At 39.5% G+C, this 26479-nt stretch overlaps 1 protein-coding gene across 1 annotated transcript; it reads left to right on the forward strand.

Moving 5' to 3' along the window:
* The first annotated feature begins 4 nt into the window (after positions 1-4).
* UBXN2A (UBX domain protein 2A) lies at positions 5-26479 on the forward strand. Its single transcript, XM_042445950.1, has 7 exons — positions 5-112; positions 10050-10100; positions 11750-11888; positions 14458-14567; positions 17170-17307; positions 20011-20169; positions 21202-26479. The coding sequence occupies exons 2-7, from the start codon at positions 10060-10062 to the stop codon at positions 21392-21394; spliced, it is 780 nt and encodes a 259-aa protein (XP_042301884.1). The 5' UTR covers positions 5-112; positions 10050-10059; the 3' UTR covers positions 21395-26479.

Here is a 26479-nt window from a genome sequence, read left to right on the forward strand (position 1 = left end):
GGAAAAGACTGAGGCAAGGCAAAGCAAGGCAAGGCAAGGCAAGGCAAGGCAAGGCAAGAGGATGCGCCCTGGCCAGGCCATTGCCTCTGGCTTTCTTGGAAGAGGGGCTCTGGTGAGTCCAGAGGGGGAAAAACTGGGGGGCAGAGGCCTTGTTGGGGGGCTTAGGAAGGGCTAGGGGAAGGAGGGACAACAGGGACAAGTGGGGATGCTGCTGCCTGGGACATGGCAGCAGGAGCAGGAGGAGAGGCTGGGCTGTGCGCAAAGAGGAGCCAGAGCCAAGGGGGGCAAGTCCTTCTGCAGCCTGGCCAGGCAAGTCCTCCTTTCCTCCCTCTTTGGACTTGCCCTCCAGTTCAGCCTTCTGCCCAGGAGGCTGGCATTCCCAAATGTCCCCCATTTGGAGCAGGACTCACAAGTAAGGATTTGTCTTTTCTAGGAATGTCTGGAGCTTTTGTTTACTGTCCAGGAGGGAATTCCCAAATGTCCTCCATTTGGAGCCTGATTCAGAAGTATGAGCTTACACTCCTAGGGAGTGTTTTGAGCTTTTATTCGCCCATGTCCTACCTTTTTCTTGGCTGCCCTTCATGCCAAGGGTGGGGAGAGAATAGGGTGACTAGAGAGGTCCTCATCCCCCCCCCCAGAGCCTGTCCTCCATTTCAACCTCCTCTCCAGGAGGGCATTCCCAAATGTCCTCCATCTGGAGCCCCACTCAGAAGCATGGATTTACCTTTTTAGGAGTGTTCTGAGCTTTTAGTCTGTTCTTTCCTCCATTTGTGTTGACTGTCCTTCCTGCCTCCTTCCCAGCCCACCTACTTCATGGCCTTGTCCTCCATTTCTGGATATTCTTCTGTCCAGGAAGAATACCAAAATATCCTCCATTTGGGGCATGACTAAGAAGCACGTGTCCACATTTTATGAGAGTGTTTTGAGGTTTTAGTCATGTCCTACATTTTTCTTGACTGCCCTACATTCCAAGGGGGAGGAAACAGGGTATCCAGGTGTCCTCCTTTCCCCACAGGCCCTGTCCTCCATTTCAGCCTATTGTCCAGGAGGGATTCCAAAATGACCTCCATTTGGAGCCTGACTGAGAAAGCAAGGATTTATATTTTCTGTGAGTGTTTTCAGCTGTTATTTGGTCTTGGATGTCCTCCATTTGGTGGTGCTTGGTCCTCCTTTGCAGTTAGGACATCCAGTCAGCCTGCCCTGGAGGCAGAGTGACCAGCTGTCTTAACCGCAAAGGAGGACCAGGGCCTGCCAAATGGAGGACATTCGAGAAACAGGGAGGATGTGACCAAAGAAAAGCTAACAACACTCATACATGTAAATTCATGCTTTTTAGTTCTCCAGATGAAATACAAAAATGCTCAGCCTTTAAACACCACACAGTTTGTTGCAGAAGGCAGGGCCATGTTACAGGGCCTTTGAGAGGGATATTAATGGGATGGACATGCAGAAGAAGAGGTTAGCCTTCATCCTAAACTGTCGAGGTTGTCATAGGCTAGAACCAGCTCTTTGAACTGCATTTAGAAATAAGGCGGCACTGTCAAAAGTGACACAGTATGTTGTGTGTCTCTGAACCATAATATTTATGTGTAGTTATTGCAGTGTAGTGGTTAATGATAGACTCCCATGCATGTCTACTTCAAAGTATCTCCTGTTAAGTTCAGTGGGACTTACTTTATGGCTAATGATACAATCCCATACATGTTTAATTCAGAATAATTCCTGTTGAGCTCAGTGGAACTTACTTTTAGGTAAACGCCCTTTGTTTCTGCAAACTAGATCATTTGCGGATCATCATATCCCATATTATTAAATGGCGGCAAGGTGAACACAGACATGCTGAATCCTTTCCTAATATGGGGTACTACATAGCCATGTAATATCCTATATTATATGCTATATAATATCCAAACCAAATAATAAACGAACTATATTATATATATATATATATATATATATATATAGCAAAGCTATATAGTCAGACTATATAATATAATATATATAATAACCAAACCTGCACCATTCCAAAAGGCAAACTGTAAAATTTTGCACATCATAAGAGAATGAACTCTGAAGTGCCGGGTGAGATCATGCCTCTGTCTTGAAGCTGGTAGATGGCAGTTAGATCTGTTTTAGAGTTGTCATATAGATCCTTGTAATTATGTATTTGTGGTGCCTTGTGGACCGCAGAATATGTTAGTGTCAAACAAAACAATTGTCGTCATGCCTTGCAGCAGCTTTTCAGTCATTCCATCTTTTTTGGAATGATGGGGCACCCACCAAGGAACCCCACCAAATAGATTTGGTGAATGTCACATAACCTACATTTTTAGTCAGACTAAATTTATTTTGGAAATATATCTTCTGATATCGAAGTATATGCCTACTCCATATTGATATCCTATACCTTCTTCCCTTTACCCCTTCTTTCCCTGCTGTTTCTTTTCTTTGTAATCACACTTTAAAAATTCAATTAAAAAAAAGTCAGGCTATCCCTAATATATCCTCCAAATTTGGTGCTAATTGTTTGGCCATCTGCAATTCTTTGTTCCACATAAGCCACATAGTTGTTGTTGTTGCTGTATGCCTTCAAGTCATTTCCAACTTATAGTAACCCTAAGGTGAGCCTATCATGGGGTTTTCTTGGCAAGATTTGTTCAGAGGAGGTTTGCCATTGTCTTCCCCTGAGGCTGATAGCATGGCACTTCTTCAAGGTCACCCAGTGGGTTTCATAGCCTGTATTGTAAATCAGATCATCTGACATACGCCCTCCAAATCTGATGGAAATTGGTCCAGTTGTTTTCATGTGATGTGATAACAAATGGAAACAAACTATAGAAATATAAATAGAGTTATCTTTCATCTGACCCTGGAAAGGTTGGCTCATATTGATAGAACATGTGCCTTTTGATGAAAAAGGTTCTCAGAGTCATTTCTTGACATTTCCAGGTGAGGCTGAAGAAGCCCTAGAGCAGTAGATGTTATTCACTGTCAACAGTATTAAGCTGTCAGGCTTGGTAGAAGGCAGCTGAGCATCCTAAGTTCTTTTTTATCTTCTGTCAATGGGTACAGTATATATAGGCTCTACATCTTTAAATATGGAGGTGACGGTGCCCTTCCAACATACTTCAGTTCATTTTTATTACAGTCATAGACCAGCACAGGTACAGTCCTTCCAATATAAATATGTGGAGAATTGTATTGTTGGTGTTAACAAGCAAAGGAATTTGCAAAGGAATGCTAACACAAATGTGAGAACAAGGATAGGCATGCCCTGATGAATGAGCAGATAGACTGTAATTTGTAAGAGAACTGTGACACCTTTTTGCTTTACTGTTCTCTCTTTATTGTTGCTTTGCTTGATGGTATACCATGGTCAGGGTAGCAGCAAATAAAAGAAGATACAGGTTTGCCTTAGTGTTTGGGTCTGACTGTAGCTTATATTCAGGCCAAGCAATGAACTGTGATGTTTTTAAAGGCAGAAATTGACACTCTGTTGGATGATGCATAATACTCTCATGAAACCAAACAACATCAAACATACCATCAGGAGCTCATTAACCTGCAAATTTGTGAACATCTTACCATCCTCCCTTAGCTTACATGTACTTGTAGCAGCAAGAGGATAAATGGAGTCAAACTGGACAGCATTTGTTCCTTGCCAAGAAACCACTGAGGTTTTTTGTCTTTTAGGACATTTTCCTTAAGATAGATCTGGTACTAGATTTGATGCCTTCTGGATGTGTTAGACTACAGCTCCTACCATCCCAGCCATGTGTTGGGGTTTTCTTAAAATAATTTCAAAGGTGGACCTCCACTGCCAAGATCCCAAACTGAAATTCAGTAGTAATTTTGAGTGAAGAATACCATAGTTGTAACAAATGGCTAGTTCACTAAAGAAAGAAAGAATTTGTGCCTTTTTGGTAGGATTTTGCATCTTTGTCTGTTCTGTGTGATAGTCTGAGCTTGGAAATGTTACATTTTGGGCTATAATTCTCAGTATCCCTAACCAACATGTGATGGTACTTTTACATATATACCACCATCATGTTTCATTTACTTAGGGGTTCATTTTTGTTCTTAAATTTTCCCATCAGGGTATATTTATCTATCCTACCTGTTTCTAGCCTTGTGTCCTCCAGATATGTAGAACACAAGTCCCATAGCTAGCTATAGTTGTAAACTAGATGTAGAAAATCATGTTATTCTCTAAAGCAGGGCGGCAAAATGTGGCCCTTCAGATGTAACTCCCATCAGCCCTAGTCAGCATGTCATCTTTCTTCTGAATAGATATGTGTAGGAGTGATCTGTGTGGAAAAAAAAGATAAACAATCTTTCTACATAGCCTATCACTAAAAATATTTTAGAAAAACTAAACCAATTTGCATTGTAAGTGGGTAAAAAACTAATTGAAAAGTCTTGACTTGGAAAGTCCTGGTATATTGCAGATTAAGAATAGATAGAATAAAGTTTTTCTCCTCAATACCTGGACTTCCACAGTTACTAACTTACCTGGTAGAGGTTGTCTAGTTACAGTGGACTGCTTGATGGTGGTGTTGGTGAGAGGGCAGTTCATGTAGTACAGTATTTTTTAAAAAGGCCTACTTATTTGTTGTTATGCATTTTCAAGTCATTTCTGACTTGTGACGACCCTAATGGGAGCCTATCACAGGGTTTTCCTGGAAATATTTGTTCAGAAGAAGTGTGCTACTGCCTTCCTCTGAGGCTGAGAGAGTGTGACTTGCCTAGGGTTACTGGGTGGGGAAGCTTCTTTGGACAAATGGGGATTTGAACATGATCGCCAGAGTCATAGTCCAACACTCAAACCACTCTTGCCTAGTTTATGTTAGGGTTTTAGTGGCTGAATTTTATTTGACTTGACACTTGCTGGGAAGAGCACTTTGATATCCACCTACAGGGTTTTGTTGTCATTGCTTTGAAAAAATTGCCATTACCACTGAGGCAGAGCTGTTTGCATAATGCTTTTTCAGGCCTAAGGGCTGGTGTGTCTGTGTCAGAAGGGAAGCTGGCTTGTGTTACAGTTCTGACAGCATGTCTCTGGAATGCCACTAAAGCATCCTCACAGCAAACAACAAATATAAACTTGGATGAGTGACTATAGGTCTACTTACAGTGGGGGATAAGCTTGCCAGAATAAAAACTATTAAAACTATACCTTTAATAATTGTGTGGAAGAGGGGATTTTGGTAAGCATTGCTTTTTACCTCCAGAAAAATAGAAGAGCAAAAGGACGGGGAAAACCTACAAAGTTCTGAATGTGTATGTCTGGCTTCCGTAAATCCAGAGTGTTTTTGTGTGTTTTCTTTCCCCACACACAAATCTTGGGTTTTTGATATTAGTCCTGGAGTCCTCAGTGTGGTGCTTGCATGCACTGTTATGGCCAGGGACATCTCCTTTGGTACCCATACGGCTCCTGTTGTTGTGTGCCTTCAAGTTGTTTTCAACATACGGTGATGCTAAGGTGAACCTATCATAAGGCTTTCTTGGCAAGATTTGTTCAGAGAGGTTTGCCATTGTCTTCACCTGAAGCTGAGAGCATGTGACTTGTCCAGGGTCACCCAGTGGGTTTCATGGCTGCAGTGGAAATCGAAGCCTGGTCTCCATAGTTGTAGGCTAACACTCAAACCACTACACCACACTGGCTCACAGTCCAGCTCCTAGTTAATCACAGATGTGTTATATGTATTGTGTTTGTTTGTTTATTACAGTTAAAAAAACTGGGAAGGCTATTATGCTACCTTGCAGCCTTCAGTAGCCTCCTTAAATATAAAAATGGTCGGGAGCATGTAGAGCAATTTTCATTCTATCTTGGTGTTGCAATGAAGTCACCAGCCTGGAAATGCTTGAAGAAAGAATTCACAGCTGATTTCAGCTGGTTTACACTTTGTGGGCAGAAGGGTGAAGTGGAGCACATTTATTCTTACTGTTTTGACACATTAAATTTCTGGTGCTACCAGAAGTCTTCCTAGAAGCCACAAAACACTCAAATCTATTTTGATCTACAAGCGGGAAGTGTCCTCTGGCTTCTTTCAGACAGTTTTGTTTTAGGAATTGAGATAGGCTGGAGGCAGGAGCTGGCCTTTTTGGCTCAATCAAATGGTCTTAGTCAAAGCAAGATCCAGGGGAAAGTATCATGCAGTCTAGGACAGAGCAGTCCAATCTGAGAGACAGTGAGTAGTCTGGTTACAACACAGGACCAGGAATGAAGAGATCAGGTTGTAGTAGTCACTATCTTTCAAACTAACCTACCTCATGAGGCTGCTACAAAGATAAAAAAGAAAGGGTCAAATATGATTCCTTGAGCACTTTGGGGGAAAGACAGGGGAGCAGTATGGCAAAGAAATAATGCTTAAATCCAATTTCATTTATAGGACACCATTCATTTTAAACCAGTTAATTTAATTGTTATCTTTTGGGGATTTCCCCAGTGATCTTTGAGGATGGGAGAAGCTGCACCTTCTGTGCCTCTCTTATCTATCTGTTCATTCATTCATTTAGTGTTTCTGTATCACCTTCCAGCCCACAAGGAAAACTAATTGAGGTAATTAACACAGGAAAACTAATTGTTGCTGTATATCTTCAAGTCATTTCCTTAAGGCAACCCTATCACAGGGTTCTCTTGGCAAAATTTGTTCAGAGAGGGTTTGCCTTTGCCTTCCTCTGAGGCTGAGAGGGTGTGACTTGCCCAAGGTCACCCAGTGGACTTCTATGGCTGAGTGGGGATTCAAACTCTAAAATTCAGTGCTCAAGCCACCGCACCAAGCTTGCCCTCTAAAAATTAAAATTAAAGCAATAAAAATATTTTTAAACACATTAAAACACTTTTAAAATGCCTAAAACAAGTATAAGAACAATCCTGGAATCCAGTTTTGAAACAGTTAAGGCAACATTTTCAAATACTGAATGCCATGTAGGGATGGGAGATTATGGGCCCAAACAGACAGGCCAAAATAAAGCTGCTTCGGGTCACTTTAGAGGTATGCACTTTGGAGACACATGCCTCTTAAGAGGCCAGAAGTTGCACCAAAGCTGCACTCCAGTCCTTAAGACTGGAGCCTGGCTTTGGTGTGTCTTCTGGCGTCTTAAGACATATGCCTCATTTAAACAGCATACCTCTAAAGTGACCCGAAGCAGCTTTATTATGATCTGTCTGTTTAGGCCCTATATTTCAGTGGAAAGGCTATCATCCCTCTCCATGCCACTGCTTGATCCTTCAGTAGTTTGGATGGCATTGGGGGTGTGACAATACTAATCTTGTTCTGGGTTGATTCACCAGCTGGAGCTTCTCTAGAGAGTTGGCTCTACTATGTGTAGGCGCCACAATTTGTAGCTTCTACACCTTAGGTGTAGAAACAACTCGAAGGCACGCAACAAAAACTATATGTATACTTTCCACACAGGCTGAAATTTCCCTGTCCCTGTCTCTAGAGTAGGAATTCTCTCTGGCAATCTGTGTTCTCTGTCCCTGAGGCAAGCTCCCTTGTCTGTTTGCTTTGTAAAGTGTTGCCAATGTGCTTTCAGCTCATTGGATCTATATCTGGAAGAGGCTAAATGCCCTCTTCCTTGTATGTTGGAGGCCCAAGAGCTGTTCCAGCCTAGCTTTGACATTGCTGTGCTCCTGCTAATTTGTAAAGTCTGAAGTGCAGCTGCTGCTTCAGCTATCTTGGCTTTCCATGCCTTTTGGCAAAATGTGCTAGAGAATCAAAGCAAACGCATGATGTACTTGTATTGCTTTATTTGTGCCCTAGTAGAGTGTTCTTACAGTATTGGAAAACCAAAGGTTTTCTTCTTTGTCATGTGAATGCCAATAAAAGGAAATCATGGGATATTTTTGGCAGGCTCCCAGCTTATTTTAGAAATAAAAAAGACAGTGTCGACAGATGCCACCTTGTTTTCTTGTCTTGATTAAGCTGTGCCTTGGTGTTTTAGAGGGCATTCCTGCAGCCACAATCATGTTGCATTGCAGCTTTTTTGGAAGCAAAGACCTGGAAAGAGAGATCATGATTTGGGCAGCCCTACTTTTAGGCCACCTGGGCATCTGACTCAAGAACATAGATTCTGAATGTCATGAAAGGCAGGGAAGGAGACTGTTACTTTTTGTTTTCACCCTAATTTGACTAGGAAAGAGATCTATCGTATCTTTCTATCTGCCGGTAATGTGCAAAGGAGGAGGGAGGAAGGAAGGAAGGAAGAAAAAGTCTTGGCTAACTTTGGGTATTTATACCTTGACTTGAAAGAGAGCAGGGGCATTTGCTGATTTGTCTCAGGCAGCAAAATATCTGAGGTTTGGCCTGAACCATAGTTAAATATGTGGCCTGATCATATAGATACCAAGAGAAGGATAGTTCATGATGGTGAGCATAAAGTGCTGGGAGGTAGGACCTAACCTTTCAACAAAAGAGAGGACCTAAACTTTCAGCAAAAGAGAGTGGCATTTGATGAAAGCCTTAGGGTCCTGTAAACATCCCTGAAACAACTGCAAACCTGTACCAGCTATTAGTGTTGAGGAAAGATGCCTGACAAAGCCCCTTTGGAAGTCTTGGGCTTTCGTGCTGTATTAACTTTAAAACTCTCAGTGAACAAAGCTACACATTTACATGGAAGAGCTGTACAAGCTGGAAAATCTGTATAAATGCTTAGGACCAGAAGCGATCTGGATTTCTGATTTTATTTTATTTTTTGAATATTTGCACATACATAATGAGATATCCTTGAGATGGGATTCAAATCTAAACATGAAATTCATGTTTTGTATACATCTTCTTTATGCACAGTATTTTCAGTATTTTTTTTTGTATGAAACAAAGTTGAGTATATTTAAACATCTGAAAACAAAGGTGCCATTACCTTAGCCACACATGAGGGCAATTTTGGATTTTGGAGTATTTCGGATTTCCTGGGTAAGGGAAACTCAACCTGTAGTTAGATCTTCAAATGTTTTCCCTTTCAGTGACATGAGCAGTCACACAGAAAATAGTATGAGATGTGGCCCAACAATTTTAAATAATATTTTGTAACTTAAAGGGACTACATTTTCCAAACCACATCAGTGATTGCCAATTCCAGTACTATAGCTCTGGTCTTTCTTCTGGCTACAGCAGGACAAACGTACTGATATCCTGTTCTTGTGAAGCAGAAACTTAAAAAACCAATAACCTTGAAAGACTGACAAAATCAGAAGTAGATACAAAGTAGGACTAACCCTAGACAAATACCCTAAATGCACCAGATCCCATCTGATCTTGAAAAATAAGTAGGGTTGGATGGAAGACTGCCAATTAATATCAGGTGCTGTAGACTATATTTCAGAGGAAGGAAGTGGCAAAACCACCCTCTTGAGTATTCCTTGCCTAAGAAAACCCTATGAAATTCATGGGGTTGCCATAAGGTGATAGGCAGTTTGAAGGTGCATACATACATGACACTGCATACCCATTTGTGTTTCAGGGTCCATTGAATGACCAACTGCATTTAGGGATGTTGTCAGTCATCATCCAGACATTTATGCACTCTGGTCCAAAACACACTGCAGAAATAGTCCAGTTTGAGACCGCTTTAACTGCCTTGGCTCAGTGCTAGGGAATCCTGGGAATTGTAGTTTATTGTGGCACCAGAGCTCTCTGGCAGAGAAGGCTAACTGTCTCACAAAAATACTGTTCCCAAAATTCCCTAGCATTGAGCCAGGGCAGTTAAAATGGTCTCAAACTGGATTATTTCTGCAGTGTGTTTTGGACCTTTGTGACTTATAAATATAATTCACTGATGATTGGGGTTGCGCCAATGCAAGGTGCCTTAAATGTTCCCTTCTTCCATGTAAGTGGAGATTAGAATCACACAGTTGAGAGGCCTGCACAGTAGGAAGGCCATTTGAACAGAAATTCACCATCTCACAAATTAAAGAGCAGAAGTCTCCCTGTAGAAACTGTGTCTACTGCAGACAAATTACCTTGAGTGTTTCAAAATGCTGTCTTGTATATGTATACAACTGACTTTATTATGATGGCAATAACTATTTTTTGCACTATTAGGTGGAGCAGAATGCAAGAAGTCAACAAGATTGAAACTTTGAAACAAAAATGGTAGGTGTATGTATTTTGTCCTGTATAGAAAAATTCATACATCTTCAGTTCTAGTGCAAAAGAAGTCATACATTTTCATATACAGTACTACAGAAAGTATTTTGAGTAATATAAAAGTCTAATGTGATAGAATTGTGTATATCTTTGAGGCTGGCACAAATTCACTTTTGTTTAAACTGGATAAAATCTTGATTCATAGTTCACTGGGAACTTCTTGGTCTGCTTCCCATTCAGGCTAGCAGTGGCAGCCCTGGCCTTCTAATACAAAGTTTGTTATCACTGCCAGTAAGAGGAAGTGGGAATGCTTCCATGGTAGCATTGTTCTTTGCCCAGTTAGTCAAATTAAAGTAGTCAGAACCTAAACATGCATCAGCCAGGAGGTATGTTCCATTGTTAGGGGGTAAAAAATCTTCATGTGGAAGGTTATCTGTTCTGAGATCTTAAACAACACACTCTCCACAATGTGGAAAACTCTTTTTTTTAAAAACTCTCCTCCTCCTATACCCCAGAGAGACAAGAGAATTTTAAGTAAAGGAAGGAAGACAGGATCTCACTCTGTGAGCAAAAGCATGCCCAGAAAAGATTTTGAATCGGCAAGGGAGGGTGGAAAGTTGGTTTTAAAAATGGGATATAGAGGAAGGTGATGAAAGAAGCTGTTACAAGAAAAAGTTCAAAAACTACCTTTTCGAAGTTTTGCTGTAAATATATACATTTAAGCTTCTGCTTGCAACTCTTAAAATCCAGCTCATCTAATTCTTTCAATTGATGTGCCTTGCTATGCAACCTGAATGAAAAAATAATTGTGTTTCCCCCCCAGTGTCCCCAAAGTGAAATTTCCCGTACACTATGTAGCCTATATTTGAGGTCAGACTATAGCAAGTGTGTCCTCCAAATACGTTGAAAATCCAATGAGAAAATGAGTATTTGTAATAAATAATTAGTGTGTGTGTGTGTGTGTGCGTGTGTGTATGTGTATATTAAAATATGTTGTTGTATTATCATTTGTATATAGCAGTTTGTGCTTGTAGCATTTCTGTATAGCAAATTAGGGACTGTTGACATTCTGATTAAATGACATTATTCTCCTATATTGTAGGCATTAAAGAATGTATGGCAAGCATAGATCACTTTGGCTGCTGCTACACTGTAGAAATATAAAGCACCACTTTAACTTCCAGGCTCAATGCTATGAAATTATGGATTAAAATGGAATCAGTTATGCTGCTAAACTCACATTGAGAACAACTATTCTAAATCTGAACTATGAAACAAATACCGTACAAGGAAAGTGTACCATAGATCAGCTATCTAATCTAATCAGTGAGAGATTATTTTCTGATCCTATACTGTATATATAAATTACTGAGGTCAGAGTACTTAAAGACTTATCTGGAACTAATCTGCACCTTAATATTTATGGACTGAGGAACTTGTTCTTTCATGGCCAGCTTGACTTGCAATAGTCGTTACGTTACAAATCAATCTATAAAGGACAAGATACAAATAATTTCCTGGAATATTTACTTGCTCAATAACAAGAATGGCTGCTTTAAGTTTTAATATTGTTGGTAGGCCAATAAAAACATGGTTTAGGTGAAACTGTGAATTTCATATACAACATTAATTATTTTAATGTTCTCATTTTACAGGGTTTGCACAACAAGAAATGCTAGTCAAATTCAGAATGGCACAGACCAGAAAAGCTGTGATATTTTTGTGGATAACCTTTTTGAGGAAGCTCAGAAAGTCAGGGCTGTATGCACACAGCAGGCCAAAGTTAAAAGCCAAGTAAGTGGATTTAATTTTGTAAAATGTAAAGCAATTAAAAATTGTGTTTAAACTTTTAAGGAACAGCATCCAACAGGATACTTTCACTCCTTCCATTGGCAGGTCTGGAGTGGGTATTCTTTCTCTCCTGCTGCCCTGCCATTTCAGCCTGCAGTACATCCCCCTCGCCAAAAAAATCTGTACTTTGGTTAACAAAACCTTTGGAGGCAGTTTTTGGTCAGCATCATGTGGTAGAGAAGGGAGGAAAACAAATGAATATTTAATTGGTCAGTGTCCATTGGAAGTAGTCCATTGTTTTTATTTAAGGAATAATATAAAAGCATGCCATTCCCAAGAACCACCTTTTGAAATCTCTTACTAGTAGCCCAGGACCCATTTAACAAAGAGAGGTAAAAGGAGTGAAGTGAAGCAAAAGAGTAGAGGCGAAGGTGAAGCAAACAGCAGGACGTACAACCAGGTACTAAAATTTTTCTTTTAGTAACTCCCAGGGTGTAGCCACACTGCAGAAATAAAGCAGTTTGATACCATTTTAACTGTAATTATTCTATTCTACAGAATCCTGGGATTTGTAGTTTACTGAGGCACCAGAGCTCCCTGACAGACTAATCTGAATTCCTCACTAAACTACAAATCACAGATTTCCACAGGTTGAAGCAATGGTAGTTAAAGTGGTGTCAAATTGTAGCATGGAGAAATCCCCAGAAGTCAAAGCTGATGCTGTTGGAAGTCCAGCTTGTAGCATACCTGCTTAAATATTGTTTGCTCTTTCACTCTTGGTTTTAGAAAATTCCCCCTTCTGACAGTCACTTTGTTATGGACTTGAGGCTCTCAAAATCATTTACAGTCTGCCCTTCCCTTACGCGGGGGATCTGTTCCAAACTTCCCCATGTAAGGGGAATTTCGTGTATGCTCAAGCCTCATTTAAATTAATGGGGCTCATGCACGTGACAGCATGGAAGCATGTGCGCAGCATGCGTGCACACCATTATCCCTTCCAGGGTACACTCACCCTTCTTCTGGAGCGGCTTTCAGCATTGTATTTAGCATTGGAGAACATCTGTGTTTCCTAATGGGTCATATAGGTGATCTATGATAATTTAGCAAAATGGTAATTACCTGTATAATCTCTCTGGGGAATGGAAGCTGCAGATCTGTGTACATTATTGTAAAACTTTTCCATTGGCTATAATGTTGAGGAAAATAGTGTTTACAGTGTGATTGTATGCAAGTATACATATAAGTAACCTATTTATTTATAACTGTTTTACTGAGTTCAGTGGGGCCTACTTCCAATAAGCGTGTAGGCAATAACAGCCTTACTGCATGCACAATCCTATCCATGTCTACTCAGAAGTGAATTCTGCTGAATTAAATGGTCGTTACTCCAAAGCAATCATGTGTAGAAGTGCAGTCGTAAATCAATGTTTGCAGTGATAATTCAGTTGCAGTGATAATTCAATATACATAATCCAAATGCAGTTTTTATGAATTCTCAAATATAGTTTTGTCAGACCCAGCTAAAGGTATTTGCATGTAGCATCAGCACCCATTATCCCTTTAGCCTCCTTTTGTGAGGATTAAGTGAGAGGAGGAGGAGTGCTTTGCATGAAGCCTTGAGCTAATTGAAGGAAAGATAGGATATGAAAGTAACTTATAATAAATAATACTGTTTTATGTATATAAGCACATAGATTTTTAATGCAGCATCTTATGGGTAGTGTGGGTAAATAGATAGACAGACAGACAGAGGACTTGGGCTGAATCCACACTGCAGAAAAAATCCAGTTACTTGTAGTTTTGTGTGCTATTTAGCCTTCTCTGTCAGAGAGCTCTGGTGCCACAACAACTACAAACCCCAGAATTCCATAGCAATGAGCCATGACAGTTAAAGTGGTGTCAAATTGGATTATGTCTGCAGTGTGAGAAAAGTTTATATTTGGAAGAAATGGTCCCCATACTAAACATTGATCAGCAAGCTTTGGATTAAAACTGTATGCTACGATAGGTGGAACATGAATTTAAGGAATGCTGTAAAGAATTGAAATGCAAACTTTGTAGATGCTAATTATCCCAGTTAGGGAGTTGTGGAACACAGAGTAGCTGAAATATTTGATTTATCTTTTGCAAGTAATTTGGACTCATCACTCTTTTCCCTGTAAAACCGTGCATATTTATATGTTCTTGGTGTCATTCTTTTGATATCTTTGATATCAGAAAACATTAACACAGGAATTCAACTGATTCCTTAATGCTGACAATAACTGCACAACTGACCTGCTTCCAGTTGTGGGAAAGCCAACTGTGATTAATGGATTCTTCACCAGGCTCAGTGTTAAACGCACATGCTTTACATTGCAAAAGATCCTCTGTTCAATCCCTAATGTTTCCAGGTAAGACTAGAATAAAGACCCTTATATGAAACCCAGGGAATGTAGATAATACTGGGCTAAATGGATCAGTATTTGACTGTGAGGTACCTCTCATGTTTTTGAGTCCTGCATTGTCCACATGAATTATGTGGCTCTGCCATTCTTATAGGATAACGTTTAATCGTGCTTTTGTTTCCCAGGTTGATACGACAATTAAATTATGGAAAAATGGATTCACGGTGAATGATGGTGAACTCCGAAGCTATACAGATGTTGCAAATCAGCGCTTCTTGGACTCAGTCAAAAAGGGGTAACTTAGCTTAGGTCTGAAACACACAGGCTTCAGGCTGATCTGGGGGTGTGGCATACAGATGATGCACGCTCCCAGATCGAATTGAAGGTGTGCCGCGGCTGCCAAAGGCAGCCTGGGAACACTGGCAAAAGGAGTACAAAACAAGTGCTCCCTGCCAGCAGCCTATTCCTGACCGCACTGTCTGATTGCCATAGCCCCGTGCTGATTGGGGGACCACCAGGACTAGAGCTTGCTATGCTTGTTATGCTTGCATGTATTGCTAACTCCATGAACTATCACAGTTGTTGTGTAAATGTATTGGCACTGTGTATTTATGTATTACAGTCAACCCTCCATATTCACAGATTCTTTACCCATGGATTCAAGTATCCACAGCTTGAAAATATTACACACACACACACACACACACACACACACACATTACAAAAAGCAAACCTTGATTTTGCTGTTTTTGTAGTAGTAGTAAAATTTATTCGGTTGTTGACCAGTATAAAAAATAACTTGATAAAATAATAATTGCAAAATACAATTATTAATAATTGTTAAAAACAATTTCAGATACAAATTCAAGGTCATTGCTGTTTTTGTATAAGAGACACCATTTCACTATCCCTTGTATTTAATGGTACTTGAACATCCACAGATTTTGGCATCCACAGGGGGCCCTGGAACCAAACCCCAATGGATAAAAAGGATCCACTGTTTTTAAAATATTTGGATGCTGTCTACATAGTATTTCACAGCATTTTGATGCAAGGATGCAAATAAATAAATAATAAAAAGATGACATGCTTTGCATTGTGAACAGTGCTTTGAAATAGCACAAAAAAAAAACCTACTCTTGATGGCTTGCTTTACTCATATGTGCTTGCAATGCAGTCTTACAGAGTCATTTAAGAGATTCTAGATAATCATTTGGCTTACCAGGATTTGGTTAAACAAATTAAGTAAGAGGCTCAAAATTTTTGCAAGCACTGCAGTTAGTCTAGGGATTTTAAAAGCATCCATTTGTAATTTAAATATCTCTCCTCTCACTCAGAAACTGTCATTTTTTTAAAAATAAATTCTATACTTTATAATGTTATAGAACTATTTTTCCCCTATTATTTTATTTGTATGTCATATTTTTCCCAGAATGGGACCTAAAGCTCCTAAAGAAAGTCGGTTAAAAAGCTTAACAATAAAAATGTAAAAAACCAAGTTTAAAATCTCCATATTAAACAGTATAAAATAACTTAAAAGATGTACAAAAGCACATTAAAAGTGTGCTTAACCAGAAATCTGCCCACAAAAGGATAGGGCCAGCCTAGCTCCCTGAGAGAAGGAGTTCCAGAGGTTGGGAGCAGCCAGTGAGAAGGCTCTTTCTCATGTCCTCACCTGTGATGGTGGCAGGACCAAGAAAAAGCCTTCCCCTGAAGATCTTAGGACCCTTGCAAGTTGGTATGGGGCAATACATTCCTTCAGATAGCCTGGACCTAAACTGTATAGGGCTTTATGACCAGCTCTTTGAATTGTGCCCTGTAAGGCACTGGTAGACAGTGAAAGTGCTTTAGCAAGTTTAGATGCTCCCTCTTGAGCTAGTAAAATCAGCATTCTGGGTACAGAATTTTGAACCCATTAAAATTCTCCAATATTTTCTAAAGTAAGCCTGACGTAGAGTGTGTTATGGTACTACTAATAGGATATAATTAAAGACATGTGTCACTGTAACCAGATCTGACATCTCAAGGAACGGGCACAGCTGGCATGCTAGTTTTAACTGTGCAAATGCACTCCTGGACACATGAATTGAATTTCACAGTCTTCCAGAGGAGGTTTTTAAGGCACACAGGGAGGGCGGCTGTAGGAGGGATAGTGGTCCCATCTGCTTCCATCCCTAAAAACATATTGTTTGATAAGGCACGGTCTTTTCACACCATATTACTACACATTGGATTTTTGGAACCGAGGGCAGGTTAATCTATTAGTTAATTTGCCAGTGAGGGTGTGATATAGTGACACTTGGATGCTATAATTGCTAATGCAAGGATGGGTAATCTATGGGCTTCTAGACGTTTTGGGACTCCAGCTCCCCTAAGCATCATCTGTTGTGTCCATTAGTCATAATGGGAATCATGTTCCATAAATATTTGGAGAGCTTCAGATTCCTTACACCTGATTTAGTGTAAGTACAGATGTTCTTATCACTGTATACTGGAGAAGATCTTAATGGCCTGTTACAGACAGGCCAAAATAAAGCTGCTTCGAGTCACTTTGGAAGTACTGTATGGTATTTCAATGATGCATGAGTTCTAAGAGTCTGGAAGCTACACCAAAGCTGCACTCCAATCCTTAGGACTGGAGCGTGGCTTTGGTGCAGCTTTTGGACTCTTAGGACGCATGCATCATTGAAATATCATACCTCCAAAGTGACTCAAAGCAGCTTTATTTTGGCCTGTCTGTAACAGGCCAATGAAAATAAGAAAACGGTGAAAACAAGTTCTTATGATGTAATTACCATTTTTAACTTGTTTGCAAGAGAAAGTACTCATGCATAGATTTATACCTGCTCTGTTTGTGGTGATGATAGTGTGTATTTTTCTGATTTTTTTTTAAAAAGGGAGTTGCCTCCTGAGTTACAGAAGATATGTGAGAAAGAGGAAGTAGATGTGAAGGTGGATGATAAAAAGGATGAGTTGTATACCGTGAAGAAGCCAGTATTTCATCCTTTCTCTGGACAAGGATACAGACTAGGAAGGTGAGGAAACTAGCATTTCTGATATTGAAAGCTGATTAAGCAAAAGAGTTAAGGTTGACTGTAATTTCTCCAAGTCCTGCCTTCTGGGCAGAGGAGGGTACTTGAAGCCAAGAATTCTGAGACTTGTTTGTAAATTGCTTGACCAATGACACAAGGATTATCCAAGCCAACCTTCTGAAAATACATAGGCTCTGAAGTCACATCCCACCCCCAGAAGTCAGGCATTGGAGAAATAGGCTGCTGGAAGCCAGCAGCCTTTCCTTCCTGATGAGAATAGTTGTCTGTCTTCATTTTGCCAGTGCTGCAAAGCCTTGATCTTTTTCCTCCTGCTGCTGTCACCTAGGCCAGTGAAGTGTGTGACGGGGTCTTGATCTTGGATAGTAACCTGTAAAGGAGATCACTCTGTACACAACAGTATACAGCAGCCAATGCCCTATCATCACCAGTAACTCAAAGAGCTGTTCATGAATAGTAAAAGCAGGTAACAGCTGCACTGATGCCAGTAGAACCCATAGCAGCTGCATTAAACTTTCATCAATCACTGCTATCTCCAGAAAACATGTCCAGGAGTAGCTGTGTTGGCCATACAGCAAATGTGATGTCCTGCCAGGACTATTTGAATCTCCCCCTGCATTTTCTTTCATGTTGGTTCAGACCATAGAATATTTTAGTGTAGGAAAATTCATTGTAGTAGTTGTGGGAGGAGCTGTAGGATCCCCTGCATTTTTCCAGGTTTGGTTTGCCCCTTCCCAGCACGCTCTGTTTAGCTAGAGGCTTTTTAGTTTGGAGCAGTATTTGCTGTGACCAGGCAGAGAGCTGTCTTTTGGTGGCAAAGAAGCCCAGACAGCCGGAAAGGGCATTTCTTACACATTAGCCATTTTAGTTACCAGTAATTAGTTAGCCGATTGAGTTACCAAGAACAAGTTAGCCAAATTAGTTATCTACATCAAGTCAAAGAATTCAGGAGCTGAAAGACCCTGCACCAGCTCCATTGAGTGAGAAGATCAAACCCAGAGAGATGACATCCTGAAGATTGCTGAAACTCAAACTGTAAAGTATCTTTTATCTAGAGCTGGGGAAGAGAAAACTCTTTATTTTTGTTCTTTAAATTAAACTTCCCCCTTTTTGAGTAGAAGAGTTTGATCTCACCAGGGTACCGGCGTTGCACACCCAAACCTGCCACCACCTTTAGTTGGGTGTGTCTTCACAGGAAAGTACAATAACATCCAAAATCCACAAAATAGTAATAGCTTCATTGGACCATCCAAAGCTGCACATAATACATAATGCAAGCTTTCAAAGTTTCACTGGCATCTTCACCAGGCAAAGAACATTATACAGTCATCCCTCCATATTTGCGGCTTTGATATTTGCGGATTTGATTATTCATGGATTTCATTAATATGTTCTCTCTAGGACTGTCTAGGTCCTCCAGTGCAACTCTGTGGTCAACTTTAACTAAAAGTTGCACCAAAAGACCATTTGTAGCTACTCCAGTGCCATTCTATGGTCAGTGTATGTTGGACATTGACCACAGAGATGCACTGGAGGACCTAGAGATTCCTAGAGAGGTGTCCTCTCAAGTAAAAACAGTGTTTTTGTTATTTGCAGTTTTTCCATATTCACAAGGGTCTTGTTCCCCTAACCCTAGCGAATATGGAGGGACAACTGTATTTACTAATAAGATTATCAAAACAATATGCAATGCCTTCTGTATTTCAAGGCGTAGAGAGGTGTCTACAGGAAAAGACTACCATAACAGAATGACACAGTGTAATCAGAAATATGCAGGATATTCTGGATTTCAAGATTTAACTACCCTAAAGGCACCAGATCCCATCTGATCTTAGAAGCTAAGAAGAGTCAGCCCTGGTACTTGGGTGGGAGACCATCAACTAATAGCAGGTACTGTGGGCTATGTTGCTGAGGGAAGAAACTGGTAAAATCACCTCTGAGTATTCCTTGCCTAGGAAATCCTTATGAAATTCATGGAGTCACTATAAGTTGACAGGCGATTTGAAGCCACAAGCACACACTATGGGAAATGACTATCTTAATGGAATGATACAGTGTAATGAGCAATATTTTCATTGTGCTATTTCCTATGCATAACTGAGACACATGTAATAAAATAAATTTTATATATAAAATTTAAATGGCTCAGTTATGCATAGGAAATAGCACAATGAAAATACTGCTGATTACACTATCATTCTGTTAAAGTAGGCTTTTCCCACAAGCACCTCTCTAAACCTTGAAATCCAGGAAATTAATATCCAGTCTTTCTACTAAAAGGTGTTGAAATACCATTTCATACCATAAACTTGCAAAATAATAAAACATTATTCATTCAGAGAAAGAATTTGAGTAGTCAAGCATCTTATCGGTTTGGAGAACAAACAGGGCTATTCAGAGTAACAAGGGTTTCTACACACTAGTCCTTGAGGGTTTTTTTCTCAAGCTTGGAATGCAATTTTTAACATTTTGTTATCTGCCTGCTAATAAAGTCTTAATCTTTAAAAACATGATTTAGTTAAATATTCTGTGATTATGTCTTGCAAAAGCTAATGTTTTATCTGTTTCTTGTAGTCACCAAAAAATAACGATAAATAAGTTTGTTGCATGATCTAATGTTATTTAACATCCCATGATCTAATGTGGAGATGGATTAAATCTTCTCTGAATTTATTCTTTATTTTCCAGTGCCACACCACGAGTAATTTATAAAGTAAAAAGAGATGTTGAAGAAACTGAAAAGAAAAAACCAACAGTGGTGTTAAATTACTCAGAACCCATCACTAGTATCCAGATCTGGTTAGCAGATGGAACCAGGATAGTACAGAAGTTTAATATTTCTCATAGGTAAGAAAAGATGATATTGGTCCAAAACACATTGGAAAAATAATCCCGCTCGAGACCGCTTCACCTGCCCTGGCTCAATGCTAGGGAATTGTGGAAACTGTAGTTTCGTGAGACATTTTAGCCTTCTCTGTCAGAGAGCTCTGTTGCTTCAATAAACTACAGTTCCCAGGATTTACTAGCACTGAGCAGTTAAAGAAGTTTCAAACTGGATTATTTCTAAAGTGTGTTTTGGACCATTGACTCACATATTTGCATGTGCAATTTAATCCTATATATGTCTACTCCTTTGTAAGCCCCATGAAGCTTATATCTACAAGTGAATATATATAAGATTGCAGCCTGATAGCCCCATCACAAGTGTATTTATGGCACCCTGGACAAACCAATTCACTCTTCATTTGTGCAGTTAACTACAGTTTCCTATTTTGTCCAAACTGGAAATATGTGGTTAACAGCCTTAAAGCAACTCACAATTTTAAACGAAATTGGTGAGATACAATCATGTAAACCCATACTTTGTATTAACTAAACCACTTTCTTAAGTCCTCAACTTGATAGTTACCAAAGTCTGGCTGAGTCATCCATTCTACATTTGTCTCAAATTAGTTCAGATGAAATTGTGTTTGTGCGTATGTGTATATATTTTCTATGTTTGAATCTGACAGAGTTTTATTCAAGACTACAAGTCTGCTGCTCTGTATACCATTGGTCTGGTTGCTTTAAAAGTCATAATAATGGAGATGTTGTTGCTGCATTCTTCAAATATCATAACTCTTTCTGCTGTTGCAAGATTAAATTGTGTGTATGTGTGGGGTGGTGCATTTACATGTGCACCTGGAGCCAAAAAACTTGTATATATGGGGGTCAGGGGACAGTGTCGGATGGACTAACTGCAGTCCCTCCTGCATTGCTATTGCAGAGGAGAGACTTCCTACAAAGTGGGCACCACTGAAAGAAATTTCTTCTTTTAAGTTTTTGATTTGAAATACTGAACATTTTTTTAAAACCACCTTTATTTGATTTTCTTTTCAGAATAAGCCATGTAAGAGACTTCATAACGACTTACCAAGGTCATCAAGGAAGGAGTCCCTTCATCTTGACCACATCGCTTCCATTTCGGGAGCTGCTGAATGAATCCCTCACCCTAGAGGAAGCTGACTTAAAAAATGCTGTTGTTGTTCAGAGACTTAAAACAATGGCAGAGCCTTTCAGGGGTCTGTCTTAACAGCCTCCGTCAAGATGGCCTAAAATAAATCATTACAAAGCTGCTACAAGGAAATCTTGGAGAAGAGGCAGACCATACCCCAGTGGCTTTCTCTTAGCTGAGTGACTCCATACCAAAAAGAAACGAATAGCAATATCTGTTGTCTGTAGTATGCAGTCTACAGCATTGCTCTGAAAGAGCATATGGCATGTGCTGTACTAAATCTACTCCATTGTGTTCTCTTAGCTCTTTTTATCAAATTAATGGCCTGGATGTAGAATGTAGTAAGCAGTATTTCACCAGGCCAGATATTTTAAGCTGCCAACTAGATAGCTGTGCTAGTCTAGTAAAGAGACTTGTAGTGAGAGTCTTCAGCTTTTACTTGCACCTTGAATTATTGCTGGACAAATGTTGCACTTTACTTTGAAAAGTACTATTACCTGTACTTGATTTAATTATTGCTTCTTTTTTTACTATTGCCCATTGTGCTTTAGAGTCCTTGCAATGCTTCATTACAAAATTGTCATAGGTTGATACAGTTCAATCTAAAATTCAGTTTCTTAGAAAAATCTATACCTGAGATAAGTTTTTAAATTTTGTAGTGGCTTCTGCCTTCCTTGGAAGCCTTTCTGCCAATGCATGTATTAGACTGCAATCCTATACATACTTACGTGGAAGGAAGTCCCACTGAATTCAGTGGGGTCAACTTCTGATTTGAGATGGCTTGTACTGTTTGTCTCTTTTTTGTGTCATAAGAAAGAGATCCATACATTATCCAAACCTCAGTAGATTTCAGTATGTGTGAGTATGCTTAGGACTGTAGTGTTAGCTTATGGCACTGGAGAAAACAGTGATTCTACACAATGTCAGAAAGGCTGAGTCAGTTCAAAAGCTGGATTGCAGCTTGCCATGTGTAGGAAATCTTTGACAAGGGACAATTTCAAACAGTGAATCACATGGATTACGACATGTTGCAGTCTTAGTGGGAAGACTGTGCCATGTTAGAAGTGCATGTTTGAATTGGTTTACTGAATAATAGGAACATGGTTTTGAAGAGCAAACCAACTAACTTCATAAAGCTTGCCTAAAATAATTAGATTTATTGGATACTTGCATGTCTGACCATGTTATGAGGGTGGGAGGTTGAATAAGAGTGTTGCTTACTGCGTTCCCTACTCTGGGTTATGATTATTCCCTTTATTTATTGCATTTTTAAAAGATGTATTTAATTTCATTTCAAGATGCTATACAAACATTAAGAAAACAGTAATCTTTCCTCACAGGCTTGTAATTTAATATATATGACAAAGAGGAAAGGAGAGGGGGGGGGGGAAGAAAGAAAAAACAAGTAAATGCAGGCACATCACTTTCATAGTTACATAAATGCTTAGTGACTGAGATACTGTATTGTTTATTTTATTGTATTTGGTTTTGGTACTGTAGAATTATAGCAACTACTTTGTCATGGCTACATCCTGTGGAATCATGGGGGTTGTAGTTTTGTGTGAAATGTTGAATTTTTGCCAGAATGTGCAGTGCCTCACAAAACAACAAATCCCAAGATTCTTTAGTGTACAGTCATGGCAGTTAAAGTGGTATCAAAGTATGTACAATGATAGTGTAGTGTAAAAGAGACCTTGGGCAGAATGGCTACTGAAGCGGGGGAAATCAAATGGCAGTTGGTTCCATCTTAACCAGTGGAGTTGGCCTTGTCATCCTCTTTCTGTGGATGCAGTCAGACCTATACATCCCAGAATTGTTTGTCTGAATTAAAAAAAGGGATACTTAAATGTATTTTCAAGTTAGCGCCTGGTGGTGCTGGGTTTTTTTGTTGGTTTGTTTACATTTTTTGTCAGAGGGGTAATGTTGGTAATTCTCTGTATTTTTTCCATAGTACTATGGTGGCACTGTGTTGACAATTGGAAAAGTTCTTCCTCTTACACTGCATGTGCAGAGAAGAAATAATCCAGTTTGACACCAGTTTAACTGTCATGGCTCAAAGCTGTGGAATTCTGGGAACTGTAATTTGTTGTGGAACCAGAGCTGACAGGTTAAATATCTCACAAAACTACAATTCCCAGAATTCCATAGCATTGAGCCCTGACAATTAAACTGGTGTCAACCTGGATTATTTCTGCAGTGCAGATGCAGCCTTAGTAATCAAACAGTAACCTGTAGATACTAACAATGGGAGCAGCTTTCCAGGGCTCCAACATGGATTGTACTTAGATAGAATATAGTAAAATATTGACAGATGCAATATCAACCCATTTTTTCTTTTAGATTTTTCCTCCAGTGTGATCTTCTTTCTCACTCTCCACCATGTTTGCTACAGGAAAACCACTAAAAGAATACCATTGTGTTTATTACCTTATTCTAGTTAGTTGAACAGTAGTCAGAAGCAAGTTGGAATCTCTCTCCCAGGATCAAAGCTTTGAAAAATGGTCACACCGACTGGTAGATTATGGGAGTCCTAGTTGAAAAAGTGACTTTTTCAACTCTTCTCAGGATTCAGTATTTTCCAGTACAGTATACCATTAGTCAAGACTGTCCCACTTAACATAGGATCTTATCACATGAAGGCACTTACGTGGCTAAAACATTGCTGAACTGTTGCAGAAGCACAAAGGTAGGATCGTCCGTCATGCTTCTAAAACATAATAGAGGCTTCCCGTTTTCCTTCTGTTTACGAAGTGTGCGCAGAGAAGCCAGGAGAAGCCATTTTTTGAATAACGGGATCTTCTGCTATTAAAAAAATGGCTTCTCTGCAAACACTTCATAGACGGAAGGAAAGCAAGAAGCCTCAATTACATTTTAGAAGCACAACGGACAGTTCCATATTTGCGCTTCTGCAACAAATTCAGCAACGTTTTACCCACGTAAGTGCCTCTGTGTGATAATCCTCATAGCCCTGGAGCATGGAAAGCTTGGCTGTATAAGTGAATTACCATTGCTAGTGGGATAGTCTACTTTCTAAATTGTTTGCAAGAAGGATTGCTTTTTTTTTTTTGATTGATACATATAGAAGATACTGGAATGGCATATTTACCAAGGAGTCAAAGCCTTGTGTTCCTTTATTCACCATACTTTTTGTGTTTCAAATCCTGTTAACATTTTGCTTGTGTTCTAGTACAGTCTGTACTGTTATGTTAGTAATCTGATGGCAGTGGGAGCTGTCTTATAGTTGAGGGGCTTATCTGAATCCTGGGTGTAGTTAAAGACCCCTTTCCCTTATCTGCAGATAATCTCTAGTGAATAAGAGAAGGGCCTGTTAACAGTAGTCAAAGCTGCCTTGCAGCGCTTTCAGTGAAAATGAAAGTATGCAGAGAGGCCCAAATTCACTTATTAATTGCTAAAATGAATCTGAAGACTACAGTCTTTGCAGTTTAGCTATACCATAAACAGCTACGATAAGACTCCCACATTTTTTAAAGTTAATATAGTCAATGGCTACTGAATATCTCTGGCTAAAAATGAAGTGGTAATATATGCCAGTTCCTGGGACTGTGGAACTTTATCTACTGCTCCATGCAGAAGTTTCTGGTGTGATGCTAAATCTAACTGTAGGGAAGCAGATTTACTGCAGTTAACACATCTGAATAGCAGTGGAATCCCTAGTGTGATGCCTATGGATATGGCCTTTGAAAGAATCCAGCTTTTCACATTTGTATGTAAGCATGAATATGATCAGGTTTTACTTATGTTCGGGATAGGCAAAATGTGGTCTTAACCCTGGTTTTGTAGCCCTTTATTTCACCAAGTTCTTCAGACCACCCTTTTCTTACATCCCCCACCCCCTGAAAAGGGTAAATTGCCTTTCCTGGAAGTTTCCAAGAGTAGCAATACACCTTTTGTTTAGGTTATAGGACATCCCTGTTCTGTCTAGCATTTTAAAAATACAGGTTGAGTATCCTTTATCTGAAATGCTTATGACCAGAAGTGTTTGGGATTTGAGAATATTTTGGATTTTGGAATTCCTGTATTTCCATATACCTACACAGTGAGATAGCTTGGAGATGGGATCCAAGTCTAAACACAAAATTCATTTATGTTTCATATACATTGTATGCACTACACATAGCTTGAAAGTAATTTTATACACAGTACTTCAAATAATTTTGTGTGTGTACATTCCAACCGTTGAAAGAAAAAGTGTCATTATGTAAGCCACTCATGAAAAAGTTTTGATTGTTGGAGTATTTCAAATTTCAGAATTCTGGATAATTCTGGATAAAGAAGACTCAGTCTATACTAGTTTTTCCAAAACTAGAAGACATGATTACTTGTGTATGTCCTCCTCCTCCAATCTCATTTTTGACAATCTGGGAATCCTAGAAGGTTCTGGGACAGTAAGAAGGTTCCTGGGTCTCCCGTATTCCCCACCCTTGACTTAGGTGGATTGATGGAAAGTCCCTGTTGGTGTGTTCCCACAATGAATGAGATATAGACACATCACAAAACTCACGAATCTCCTGAATTCATGCCAAAGTATTTTAATTTGTGGGAATCAGCCTTTCTTTTGAACACAGTGAAATATGCATGAAGCCACTAGCATGTGTATTAATGTATAGACAGAGAGATGCACATTCATATGCCCATCCTCCCCCCCCACACACACACATTCTTTCTCTGTATTTACATATTCTCACGCACGGAGACATAATCATATTGCACATTGGCTATCATGAACCATCATTTGTACTGAATTTTAAAACTGTATTTTATAGCAAGCCTAGTATTCCTTGCCTAAGAAAACCCTATGAAATTCATGGGGTCGCCATAGGTCTACAGGCAACTTGAAGGTACACGCACACACAAAAAGAACAATATGTAGAACTGGTTGGCTAGGCAGAAGAATATGTAGAATTATCCAGTTTAGAAATTGTGTCAGCGGTGTTAAAACCTTGCTGTTTTTCTCCATTGTGGGCTCTGAACTGTCTTGTATGTATTTCTCAAAGCATGCCTTGTTTATTAGAGATGTACATAAATGAAGTGCCTGCTAATTTGCTAGTTTTTCACTTTGGAAGAGTGTCTTTTTAAGTATCAAGATGGGATTGTTTTTTTCTAAGAAGTCTTGTATTGATAAATATATGAATTAATGTACAA

Source organism: Sceloporus undulatus, chromosome 1 (assembly GCF_019175285.1).
Source record: "Sceloporus undulatus isolate JIND9_A2432 ecotype Alabama chromosome 1, SceUnd_v1.1, whole genome shotgun sequence".
NCBI classification, from domain to species: domain Eukaryota; kingdom Metazoa; phylum Chordata; class Lepidosauria; order Squamata; family Phrynosomatidae; genus Sceloporus; species Sceloporus undulatus.